This window comes from Passer montanus, unplaced genomic scaffold (genome assembly GCF_014805655.1).
Source record: "Passer montanus isolate IOZ18808 unplaced genomic scaffold, ASM1480565v1 scaffold20, whole genome shotgun sequence".
NCBI lineage: Eukaryota > Metazoa > Chordata > Aves > Passeriformes > Passeridae > Passer > Passer montanus.
In genome coordinates this window covers 11425506-11438736 of record NW_024366592.1, presented here as the reverse complement: position 1 = coordinate 11438736, position 13231 = coordinate 11425506, and the positions used below count along the sequence as shown (strand labels likewise).

Here is a 13231-nt window from a genome sequence, read left to right as displayed (position 1 = left end):
TCAGGTGTGGGGTGGCTATAAATGGTCCAGGGCCGGAGAGAGGCTGTCTGTGGGGTATCTGGTGACTCCTTGGGGCACCCTCTGCTTTTACAGCTGTATGTAGCATGGAATTTTTTTTTTCCCCTCCCCTCTGGCTGAGAATTTTATTGTAGAAGAGCGTGAGTGGAGGCTGTGTGTGTTATTCTTTAGTATGTGTTTCCTTGTGTGATGGGAATAGGGGATGGAGGAGTTGTCTCTCTTACTGGCAAAGGCAGTGACTTCTGAGTTGCATCTGACTTGTGTCAGTAAGGCAAAAAGCAAAAATCTGTTTTTACGTGAGCAGTAGTGCAATGGCTTTGTACCTGGTAATTCTGGGATGCTCTTCATCAACCAATGCTGTCTAGTTACACTGCTGAATGACCAAGGTTTCTGTGTGTGTGGGATTGCAGAGTGTGGTCAGCTGAACTGATGCCCTTGATGAAGCAAGGAAGAAGATAGTTTATCTGTAAATGATGCTGTCTTTCTGTCTCTAACAAAACAGGCCAGTATCAGCTCTACCTGTTCTGTTTCATGTGCTAACATGGATGACTGGGACAACAACAATGAATTCATTCAGCGACTGGACTTTTCCAGTTGTGGTGAAGACAGTGAAGAAAGAAGTGTAAATGAGGAGGACTCCCTGAGCTTGAGCCCCCCCAGAAGCTCAGAGTTCCAGAAATGGCAAGAGAGCAGTCCTCTGCCAGCAACCCCTCAGAGAAAGCTTAGTGAGATTTTCCTGAGCAGAACAAAAGCCTTGATGAGTCCCACCCTGAAGTCTTCCCCATCTGTGAGCAAGAGCTGGAGTAAACCTGAGACACCACTGCACATCACCTGGAAAAAGCTGCAGCTCTGTGACACCCCGCACACTCCTAAGGTAATGGCAGGTCTGTAGCGCCTCTGTGGGAGATGAATGCATCTCCCTTCAAGAAGCTCGTTGTTTGGGGGGAGCTTGGAGGTAGGCAGCTGCACTTGCTGCTCTGTTCAATGCTCATCATTTTTGGATGCTAATGGATTTTGTCTTGAGAATTGGAAATGGTGTTGTGGCTGGGATGTGTACCTTGTCTGGCAAGGCTGGTCAGCTCCAGCCAGCTTGTTGTCTGGTGCCACAGTGTTTCTTTTTGTGTAAGACAGCTGCTCAGCGAATCTGAAGAAAACAGAGCTTTGTTCTTAGGGTAGCAAGTCTCCTGTGGAAGGGGTAGAAAAACCTATGTGAAGTTGTGGAGGGAGGTTATCATCTCTTCACCTGTGTCACTGTCCTAAAATACAATTTAGCTAGTGAGCCAGTTTCTTGGGAGAATAATCCCAGCCTCTGTTTTATGTGTAACTTCTTGGAGAGAGTATAACACAACTGCTTTTTGTCTTGAGTAAGCACAGGTAGAGACTTGGCACCAGCTTCTCTGTTCCTAGATAATTTCTGATGTGTGTGTGTGGCTCCAAGCAGTCTAGACCTGCAGTGAAGTGTAGCTGTTGGTCTTCTCTCAATGTTCCTGCTCTGTTAAGAGATTGTTTGCTCCTTTGCTTAAGTGCTACACAGAAAATCAGTGCTTTAATGCTTCTGAGCTAGTATTTGACTTCTGTCCCTCTCCAAAAACCTGATTATGTGGAGAGAAGGATGATCCTCTGGCCTTATGATTGACTGTGTGGCAATATTTACTGAGGAATGGCCTGCCACTTTCTAGGGGAAAGCAGTCTAAAGGGCATAAATCCAAAAATTTCCTGCAGTGACCCTTTGTAAGAATTCTCCCTAAATCTCACCTTAACATAGGTGAGAAGTTGCCCTTGCTTTGGATGGAGATAATTTTGTCCTAGTAACTGGTACTGCATTGTGATTTTGGGCTTAAGGACAGTGTTGCTAAAACATGCATGCTGAGAAGTATTTACCCACAGTCAAGGACTTTTCATTTCCCATGTTCTGCCAGTGAGCAGAAGCACCTGCAGCAGTGTGGCTCCATAGCCAGGACAGCTGCCAGGAACAAACCAGAGGAAAGTTCATACCACCCAATGTCATGCTCAACATATAAACAGAAGGAAATTATTCAGGAGGGGCTGATTAGGACCCAGGGATGGGCTGGACATCAGTCAGCAGGTGGTGAGCAATTGTGAATCACTTGCCTGTCTTGGGTTTTATTTCTCTTTTCATAGCACTAATAATTATTATATTTGATTTTAATCATTAAATTGTTCTTTTCTCAACCTACAGCCTCTACCTGTTTTTCCCTATTTCTGCTCCCCATCCCACCAAGGAAGGCATTGTTGTTGTGGGCAAAGGGTTCAAAAGCAGAGGGCTTAGTTGCTGGCTGGGGTTAAACTACAATAAAGGTGTATAAAAATCTTTTCCAGACCAGATGGGCTGCAGGTAGTGAAGGCTGCTTTCAGGGTGTGCATTGTGTAGATAACATGTTGGCTGGATGATTCAAAACATGCTGCTTTTAATTTGTCATGTTGTGGCCCATAAGCAGCAATTGCATGAAACCAACCATTTCTTTTCCTTTCTCTCCTGGGATAAAGGTCTTGTTTTCCAAGCATGCTGCAAAAAATGGGCTCCAAAGGGCCTAAATCTGCTTGTAGACAAATCTGTGGGTGTAGGCCTTAGAACATTTGAAAGTGATAGAAAGGATGGAGAGAGCAGAGCCCTGTCTAAAACTGCAGACAGAGCCACCAAATGTGAGTGGAGATGTGGCTTCAGGATAATGATAATGAGACCACTGTGGGATTGAAAAGATATAAAAGTACCTTGATCTTCAACAGGGAGACTTTTGTTCATAAACAGCTTTTAACTAGAGGAAAGCACGATGTTAAATAATCCTTTAGACCTTATACCACTCTCTTGAAGCTGAAACAAGTCAAAACCAAATGTATTTTTTAAAAGCTCATGGTTACTGAAGGAGTCAAATCAGAGTGAGTAGATTTTTGTCTTCAGCTCAAGACTGGTAAATATGCTTTCCATGGTTCAAGGTTCTGGACTAGTGAGTGAAACACAATGACCTGTGTTCTGTGGCAAGATGAGCTATAGAAGATCCAGAGGTTCTTTCTGAACTTAAATTTCTGAAACTCTGGTTTTTACTCATGAGGAGAAATGGATTCGTTTTGCTTTGCTAGTAGCCATATAAAAAATATTTCTAGCAACATCCCCTATCCTAAGGCTGCTTAGTGCTGGGAAATCTGGCTGGTGTTCTAGCTCATCTCCTGACAAACCTGTCCTGACTGAACTGATGCAATGGTCCATGCCTTCTATGTTAATGCAACATATGATGCAATTTCTACTTCTCAGTAGGAGGGAAAGGGGAGCAGCTGGCTCCTCTTGAGGACTGTGATTGCCAAAATGGCTCTGCAGGCCTTGTCCAAGTGAGCAGGGAATAGAATATGAAAGGGCTTAACAAAGAATGGAATGCTTTGTGGAAAATGAAAACTGTGGGGACTAAACTAGGGACACGGGTATTTAATGATTCAGCTATGCCAAGAAAGGGAGCTGAGTTCTCCTTGAATTACAGGAGAACAAGAATTTTATTCTGAAATAGCAACAAAAAAAAAAGTCCTGGTTTATTTGTCACCTATTTTTTCTTCTCTCAATACAGAGCCTGTTATCAAAGACAGCTTTTCCTTCATCTGCAACCAAGGTCCCAGCCAAAGGCTTCCGACATCTGAGGCTCACTCCTCGTGCTGACTCTGATGACTCTTCCCAAGCTTCTCTTGTCAACATTAATCCCTTCACACCAGAATCCTATAGACAAATGCTCTTCCATCCTAATGGCAAACGGAAGGCTGCAGGAGAGCTGTAAGTGAGCTACTCTTAGGCAGCAGACTGCAATCAGACTGTTGGAAGGATATAAGCAATGGAGATGTTCAGTATCTGGACTTATTTGCTAACAATGAATCATCTACTTCTGTAGTATTCATTGGTGTAGAGTAAATGTTAGCAGATGTATAAAGGTAACAGAAGTATAAGTAAAAATCAATCATTGCCTCTCTTCAGAAAGGTAAGTGGGGGATCAACAGCTCTCTTTAGTGCTATGGCTGCAGCTTCACCAGTAACAAGGAGGGAGAATGATGCCTCTGGACAATGCCACTCTCCTGTGGGCAGTACTGAAATCGCTTTGTGGAGGCCTCCTAAATGGAAACAAAGACTTCCTAATCTGTGACTGCAGTCTTTAAGACCTCAATTAAAAACTTGTTTATCAACTCTATAAAATACATGGTTAGGCTGTGAAGCAAGGTTTGGAGGTTCATTTGAAAGATATGTTAATTTCAAACCCAGTTGGATTGCTGCACTGAAATGATACCCCAGACTTTCCTAATCTTCTGTTGCAGGAATGATCCTCATCCAGGAAGCCAGATTAAAAAGGAGCTACCTACAAAGGTGAGTGTCTGTACATTTTCTTCCCACAGAGTGGATAAAATGTTTGTAAAAGCTTGGTGTTTGATGGAATTTATTCTGTTATTGGAGTATAAACCATGGCACTGTGCCAGAGAATGGATACCTATTACAGAAAAGGTCCACGCTGAATGCTTGGTTAACAGTAGTTTGAGATGACAAACTTGGAAAAGGTGGAATTGTTCTTCGTAACTGCGATAGCCAGGCTTATGGAAGGATAACGGTACCCTCTAGCCGAGGAGACTGGGATTGCAGGCAAATGGTCTCTGGAAAAACTACACCTGCAGAGCAAATCTGCTACCAGGCAACCTCCAAGGCTGCCACAATTATTGTTTTACCTAGAAGAAAGCCTCAAGTAACTTGTGAATTACTGGACTATTATTCTGTGTGATTGCTAATGAGGTTGACTATGTAATATAGGTATAAAATTGAGTAATAGGAGGCATTTTTACTGCCAAGCTTCTTAAGATAGTGTAAAATACAGCTGCCTTATGAAATGCAGCCTGTTGGGAAGGGCTTCTGTTTCATGTGAGCCAGATTTTACTGGCTGTGAGGACCAACACTTACCTCCTCCTCTACCATAAACTACAGCAATCACAGCAGTTTCTGTGGAAGCCACTGAGCAACATGAGCTGCTGTCCCTGTAAGGGATGGAGAAAAATCACTTAGACCACTCTTGATGTTCACTTTATGCTCCAATGCTGATCTTTTCTTTACTTATTTTCCTTGCCAGTAGGCATCACTCTCCCAGCAGTACCAGCAGTTCCTAGATCCCTAGTGGCCATTATTGCAGCAATAATTATGTTCCAACAGTTCTGCCAGCTTTCAGCTCTTTGTGGAAAAGTGTCTCTGGGTGAGATATCAGTGGGAATACAAACAAATACACTGAGACCAGCTAATCTGCCATTAGCCAACAGCTGGTGCTTCAAACCTGCAGAGCCTGAGCTGATAGAGAATGGCCTTGGCTGCAGGCAACCTCAGCTGCTCTTGCAAAGCTGGGGTCACACAAAGCCAACACACCAAGCTCCTCTCCTGAGCTCAAAACAGGCAATAGATCTAAGGTTTTCTCAAGTCCTGTCTTTAGGCCAATACCTTGTTGTTGCCTGCTGTTCATCCCTGACAGTTGTGGGTCCAGGAACTGGTCTCCTTGTCAGGAGAAGGGATTTGATGGCAGTAACCCAAGAAGGCTTAGGCATGTACAGCCAACTAGACTAAATGTCTCCTTACCTACAATTTTTACCTCCATGGCTAACAAGTCCTGATCATATAAAACCAACCAAACAGCCTTGCAACCCAGGGAAGGTGGTGTTCAAGTGGTCAGAAAAAACACAAGTGAAAGGTAATTTCAAGAGCTGAAATGGCTGTTTCAAGAACTGGCCAAACACCTGGATGAAAACACAAATGAGAGAGGGAACAATGGGGGTGCTCCGTGACAGCAAGTGTTACACACCCCTAAAACAATGACAGCTATTGAGTCATTCAACTCCTATTTGTCTCTGCTGTTTTTGTCACTCTGCAGAGATATACTCTGAAGGCAAGCAATATGGTTTCCCGTTACAAGAAGGAGTTCCTGGAACTGGAAAAAATTGGTGTGGGGGAATTTGGCTCTGTCTACAAGTGCATCAAACGCCTCGATGGATGTGTTTATGCCATCAAACGCTCCAAAAGGCCTCTGGCAGGATCCTCAGATGAGTGAGTGTGCTTCTGGAAACTGCCAGTTGAAATGATGGGCATGTTCTTGAGAGGTGTGATGGGAAGGAGGGAGTGTGGATCTAAAAGTATCTGATGTGTGGCATGAGCAAAAATTGGCTACTGCTGCACTTCCAAGTAACAGCTGGGAGAGTGGGGGAAGATACCACTATACAGCTATTGGATATAAATGTCTAGGGAAGGAAGAAGTCACATGCACAGCAAAGTGAGAGGATGGAATACCTGATCACCTTGGGTCCATCCAGACAGTTTCTTTACAATAACTACCAAGAAATTTGACAGACCTACTGCTGTCCCTGCCTTGCTCTGTGGGCAGCACTACTCTTATCTATATTGACCGGTTTGTGATGTCCTGTAGCTAAAGCAAAGTCTTTGAAGCTGCTGCTGCCTTTGCCTCTTTAAAAAAAGACTTGCTCAGCAATTATTTCCTTTAACAGCTGCTCAGGTATTTGATCAAGGGCAGGCTTTGCCTCAGCAGCTGTGAGAGCCAGTCTGTCTGTCAAAATCTGAGAGAAAGGGGGAACAGAGGGGTTCAGGACTTTCAGGCTGCAAAGCAGGGCTCCTCTCCTGGTGCCAAGTAGCCTCTGGCAGCCTGTCACCTCAGCTTTTTCCGTGTGTGCCTCCCCAGGCAGCTGGCACTGCGCGAGGTTTATGCCCACGCCGTCCTGGGGCACCACCCCCACGTCGTGCGCTACTACTCGGCCTGGGCAGAGGATGATCACATGATTATCCAGAACGAGCACTGCAATGGTAAGGGCTGGACAGCATTCAAGGCTGAGATCTCTGCATGGGCAAAGTTGCTTTCTTTTGTACTTAAAGGTGTGTGTTTTGGCTTACAAGAAAGCAAATTGCCATGGGGCTGCATTTCTGTGGAGAATCCAGTAAGGGCACATAATATTTAGATGAAGCTCTGAGTGATGCTAATGTGTTAGAAGCAGTGGAACTTTGTGTTTCTGGGATTTGAAAATTGTTTCTCTTTTTTGGCTGGCCTGGAAAAGAATTCCCCATTCTGATGCTTAGGGTTGTGCTGGGACCATCCAGGTAACACCGATATGAGTGACTCAAGAGCTGCTGACTTAAGGGCCATGTATCTTGGCAAAACCTCCTCTTAATGGAGGTGGGTAGTGACTGGTTGGATGAAGGCACATTGCATCCTGGCCAGAAGAAAGGGTTTACAGCTGCAGAGGAATGGAGTAAATTATGAGGCAAAGTATAAATGGGGTGCTGCAGTCAGGGTGGCAGACTCCTACTGGAGTTTGCCCTTGGCAATACCACTGCTTGAGAGAAATTGGAGAAGATGCCTTTAGCTACCAGAGTTTCTGAAAGCAAATATGCAATGTTCATGTTTTGACTGCACCTGTAGTCTTGAGGCTTAATGAAGAGTGGTGACAGCTGCTCGGAGTATTGCTCTAAAATCTGATGGAAGCAACCATGAAATGTGTTCATTGCTGCAGCATGGGTGTATTGCTTGTATTCTGGTGGCTGAACATGTGAGGCCGAAAAAGAGGTGGTGAAAAGTAAGCTGATGGAGACAGAGGCTATGATATCTTCTGGCTCTGAAATATACATAGTGTCTTGATGGAGACCCACAAAACTGTGTTTATTGTTAATGCTTTTCAGTCAAAAAATCTGCCAGTGGGAACTTAATTTCCTTGTTCCACCATTCCTATACCTGCTTTCTGCATCTAAGCACAGCAGAAGCAATTAATTTTTCTGCTGTTCACTTGCAGCAGCACTAGCATCATTAACAGGGCAGCCCTCCTGGCAGGATGTAGAGCTGTAGGCTGGAGGTAGAACTACAGCTGGTCATCCTTGTGGAGCAGCAGGCTGGGCATTCCAGGGCAGTGGGAAGGCTGAAGCTGAGTGGTGATGTCCAAGTTTGTTCACTAGAGCACACAGAGCTGCTGTGCTTGGGGTTTGTCTCTAGCAAGCCTCCAAGTGTTCTGGGCAGCTAAGCTGTTTCAAACATGCTGTTCCATAAAACCTCTGTCAGGTCTCAAACTGACTGTTTTCCCCTAGGTGGTAGTCTCCAAGATGTGCTGCTGGAAAATGCAAAGCTTGGGAAGTATTTTCTAGAAGGAGAGCTGAAGGAAATATTGCTGCAAGTCTCCATGGGACTAAAATATATCCACAACTCTGGCCTTGTGCACCTGGATATCAAACCTAGTAAGTATAGTGCCCTCCTCCTTTGTGGAGGGTTTTCCTAGTGATCCCTCAGGGGTCAGACCTGTAATAAATCCTTTTGAGTGGACTGATTGTAGTGCTCCAAAGAAAAGAGGACCTTGCCCTTGTCTTGTGGATGGTGTTTTGGTTTTATTTTTATTTTGATTTGTGCCCCTACTGCTGCTCTAAAATTGAGCCTTCTCTGATAGCATTTTACTCCTGTCTCATGCTCCTATTCCTAGCTTATGGGAATCACCTTCATACTGATGGAGCAAATAGGGCTGCCAGGGAAGATGGGGACTTCCTTTATTACTCCTGTCCTGTTGCACAACACCTGCCTTTTGTGATACCTTTTAGCTTGGGGGGATTAAGTTCCTGCAAAAATAGTAACAAGGTTTCCTCTCTGCAGCCCAGGATGGTCACCTCCAGGGCAATGCTTCCCCTCTGTCACATAATTAATATTAGAGGGCAACTCCTTTTTCCTGCTGAAATTACTCTTCTCCTGTAGAGGGCAGAGGGAGGGGAAAGCCGATTTCCCTGGGATATTTTATGCACAAGATACAGCTGTCTTATGCCAGCTCTGTGTCTGAATGTGAGCTGGGAAGAAAGCTGACTACAGGGTGGGAAGCATGTGTATAATTTCTCTTGTTGCAAAGCTTAACTACTTTGACAGGTGGGATTTTTACGAAGTTGTCAGGCGCTGCAGCCTGACCACTGGTATCACCTTATTGCTGAATTTCTGTGTCTTGCAGGTAATATCTTCATCTGTCACAAGCTGGCAGTTTCAGGCCCTGCTGGGCAGGAGGAGAGTGACAGTGAAGATGAATTCTCTCCTGGTGTGGTGTATAAGATTGGTATGTTTTAGCCTACTTTACAGATGGCCTAAGATTAGGGCTGCCCATTACAGCCTGAGACTGCTGTGTCCTGTGGCTGAAGAGACTTGCACACAGAACTGATAGAATAGTCATGAATGCCCCAATTACTCACCAGAATTATTCCTCTAAGAAGACAAGTCACGGAAAATTCATGTGCTTGTTTCCAAGTGCAGAATGCCGAGTTAGGAGTAGGCTTGCTCTCCTACTCAGTATTTCTCTGTTGGTGCCTATAAAGGGGAGGCTTTTATTGGAGAATGACTTCAGTTTGCTTCATTACATTTCAGCTGCTTGTTCTTTGTCTCAGGTGACCTTGGACATGTGACGTCAATAACAAACCCTCAGGTGGAGGAAGGAGACAGGCGGTTTTTGGCCAATGAGATTTTGCAAGAGGTAAAACTGCTAAAGCTGGGCAGGGGGAGAACAGGGTGGGAGAGCAAGTGGGGAGAGATCAACTGTAGAGCAGTCATTAGTCTAATTTGTTCCTCACCTTATCTTCTCTTTCATCTGTCTGGTCTGGCTGTGAAATCTGTAAAATTAGCACTTCTCATGAACAATAGTGCTGTGGGTCTTATGTAAATACTTCATAAGTAGCTATCTATCGAGAGCAAGTGGGGAGAGATCAACTGTAGAGCAGTCATTAGCCTAATTTGTTCCTCACCTTATCTTCTCTTTCATCTGTCTGGTCTGGCTGTGAAATCTGTAAAATTAGCACTTCTCATGAACAATAGTGCTGTGGGTCTTATCATGTAAATACTTCATCAGTAGCTATCATTGGATTACTGCAGCTATTCCCCTTGAGGGATCAGTGAGACAAAACCTTTATCAGTTTGAAGACATTTGATTTACATGTCCAGCTGAGGTGAAACTACTGGATGTGATTATGGAGGAATATATTTACCCAGACAGATGCCTTGTAAAACAAACACTGAACAAGTAGTGGGAGAGGTGGGAGGCACAACATGCCTCTTAAACTGGCTGCAGTTTTGTCACTCCAGCCAACAAATGTAAAGGGAATCAGAATTGAACAACCAGCTTGGATGTGTTGTTCAGATGTTTAAGGGACAGTGTCTGTGCTGCAAGTGGATTTAGGAACTGTTAGGCCAATGTATCAGATGCAGCCTTCAGTTTGAGTTGGGCATGGGTAGCTCACTGCCTTGTGGTGGAGGCTGGAGGTACACATGTGTTAGGCCATCCTCTGGAGTTACTGCAGTGATCCCAACGTGGCCTGCAAGGTCCTTATGGCTGAGAGCCAACATGCTTTTTTTTAGTCCTACTGCCTGCTGCCAATGTTTTCATCCTGAAGAGCAGGAAACAGCTCCCTGGAGTGGTGAAGGCAGTGCTGTATGCACACACTTGCTTGGCTGTTTCTTTTTGAACTCATATCCCAGCTCACCTTTGCTTAGTGTAGCAAGATGTTCCTTTCTAACATCTTTCCCTTCTCTCTGCAGCAATACTGCTACTTGCCCAAGGCAGACATCTTTGCCCTGGCACTCACGGTGGCTCTGGCAGCTGGGACAGCACCGCTGCCTCACAACGGCGCCCTGTGGCACCACATCCGCAAAGGCAACGTCCCACCCATCCCCCAGAAGCTTCCCCACCGTTTTCTTGAACTCCTTAAGGTGAGGAAGTAGTCTTGACAGGATGGTGGCTTTTGCAGCTGGCATGTGACAGGAATGTCAGACTCTGCACTCCTTTGCCTTCTAGCTCATGATCCATCCTGACCCAGCACAAAGACCTTCTGCCACGGCTCTCACCAAACACCCTGTTCTCCGTCCTTCGTGTGGAAAAGCTGTGCAGCTCCAGGAGCAGCTAAATATGGAGAAATGCAAGACTGCCATGCTGGAAAGGTAGAGCTGACTTGGGCACGAAGGGGAGAAGGCATGGGCACAACCATGCTGGTCACCAGCTTTGAATTGAGGGTGGTAGTGCTGGGAGAATGCACGTGCAGAAATCCCCAGGCAGTTCCTGTGCCTGGAGGTGGGGGGATGATGGGGGTGTAAAACCAGGGACTTGCAGTGCCCAGGCAGCAGCTGTGCTTCAGCTCTGGCTTGGAGGAACTGGCTGAGTTATAACAGCAAACTTGTGTGCTTCCTGCAGCCACTGGTGATGCAAAATGCTGATACAACCTGCAGCCAGTGGGCAGATGAGGAATTGATAATGCACTGAGATAGTGGGCTAAGCATAGAAGGAAAAGAAATATCAAGTGGTGGCAGATTTCCCTTGTTCCCTCTCACTGCTGTTGGCAGTAGTGTTTTGGGGTGATGGGATCTGAGAACGTCCCCACAACCCCTCTAAGTGCAATTGTCAGCTGGGGAAGAGGTTTTCTGTGTAGACAGAAGTGTGAATGCTCTGGAAGAGCAGCAAGTATAAGAAAGGGAAGAAAGGCAATGGAAAAGAAGCATCTGCATTTATTTAGGTGTTATAGATGTATGAGATGACACTGACATAAATTTCAGCACTCACAACTATCTGAAACAATGGGAGAAAAATTGAGCCAGGTATTCCTCATACTGGTGCCAATGTGTTGCTGACCTGATACATAGTTTTCTTCTGGTAAATCTTCAGAGCTCCTACCTTTTCAAACAAACTCTAGAGACAGCTACAGTAATCTTCATGTTATCCTCTGGGCTGAGAAGTTGCCCCCTTCCAGCAGTGCTGGAGTATTACAGTAACCCTCATGTGAAAGATTGTTCATAGTTTGCTTCTGTAGCTGCTGGGGATTCATGCATTACATGGTTTTCTTCCTTTCCTCTTCCTTTGTCTCCCCCCTGCAGGGAACTTAAAGCAGCTCGCCTTGCCCAGACTCTCATGAAGGACCAAGCCTTAGGAAGTGCCAAGTTACAAGAGTCTGAAACCTCTTCTAAGCAAAAGAGCAAGCGTCTGGTGGGAGGGAAGAGCTGTCGCTCGTTTAGCTTTACTCTGGGTTTCTGAATTTGTGTTGTCCATAGACTGCTGAATGGCCCTGTGAAAGCAGAGGGTCTGCACAGACCAATGCCCCATACTCTCTCCCTGTTGTTTTTTTGGGTTTTTTGTTTTTTGTTTGTTTGCTTTTTGTTCCCCTGTTAGTTATGATGAGATGTTGGCTGAGAAAAGAATGACTGGCTTACAAGTGTTGTATAATGGGATTTAAGGTTGTCCTCAGTCTTTTACAGTTTAATTTCTTGTGTAATTTGCCTTGCTGTAGACTCAGTGTAGCTCTGCTGTGACAAAAGAATGACATTTGCTCCACTCACTTCCCTCTTTCCTGAGTTGGGCCCTGTTATTGGTGATTTGGCGGTCTTAACACTTGGGCTGAGTATAGAGGGATGATGATGGCTGTACAGGGAGACAGCATCTACAGCTGGCCCCTTCTAGGAGCAAGTAGGCAGAGACTATGGCAGCCAGTTCCAGCTACACATCAGGAGCCAGGTGGTTACACACAGCTGTCCTGGGGGGCTCGGGTGCAGCTGGAGTGGTGTTTCACTAAGGGGGGACACAGAGTAATAGAAAATACTTTTGAGTTAGGGGAGTGGGAGTTGAAGAAAAACATTATTTCAAATTTCGGCAACAAAACTTTTGTCACTGGGTGTGCTCTAACAGACTAGTTAGTCCCTGGTGCCCGACTCGTTTTCTGTCAGTCCGGGAGGACTCCTTGTTCCCGTGGGGGAGACGGCTGCAGTGTGCTGGTAGCTGGGGCTGTCTGTACCCAGCTCCCCTCCAGCATCTCTGCCTGTGAACTGCAGCCTTTCAGCAAAGATGAGGGCCATTAGAAAGGGCTTTATCAGCTTTTTGGAGTTGCCCATGTTAATGGTTGTGTGTATTTGAGATCTCATACAGCCTTCGCCCTCTCCCCGCTAAATGTAACTTTGGGGGTCCTTGTCGTTTTTGTTGGTTGGACAGAGCGCTGCAATGTTAGGGGGCAGCGCTTGGTAACTCGCTTATTTCCAGGTTTTACTGGTTTGTTTTATGACGTTGCACATGCTGGCTTTTAACTGTTAGATCCTATCGTTTCGTGCGAATAAAGGTTTTATCATTTTTAACCGATAATGGAGTGACGGAATTTTGTTGGCTATTTTTCCCCCCGTGGTCTCGGTGTCTCCCGGGGGCTCGGGCG

General features: G+C 45.5%; 1 protein-coding gene across 1 annotated transcript; it reads left to right on the top strand.

Moving 5' to 3' along the window:
* Positions 1–49: 49 nt before the first annotated feature.
* Positions 50–13164, top strand: WEE2 (WEE2 oocyte meiosis inhibiting kinase). The gene is made up of 12 exons (XM_039708310.1): positions 50–95; positions 521–892; positions 3594–3793; positions 4327–4375; positions 5910–6082; positions 6729–6850; positions 8120–8266; positions 9016–9117; positions 9443–9528; positions 10587–10757; positions 10843–10985; positions 11913–13164. Exons 2-12 carry the CDS (start codon positions 560–562, stop codon positions 12067–12069), a joined length of 1683 nt encoding a protein of 560 aa, XP_039564244.1. The 5' UTR covers positions 50–95; positions 521–559; the 3' UTR covers positions 12070–13164.
* The last annotated feature ends 67 nt before the right edge of the window (positions 13165–13231 follow it).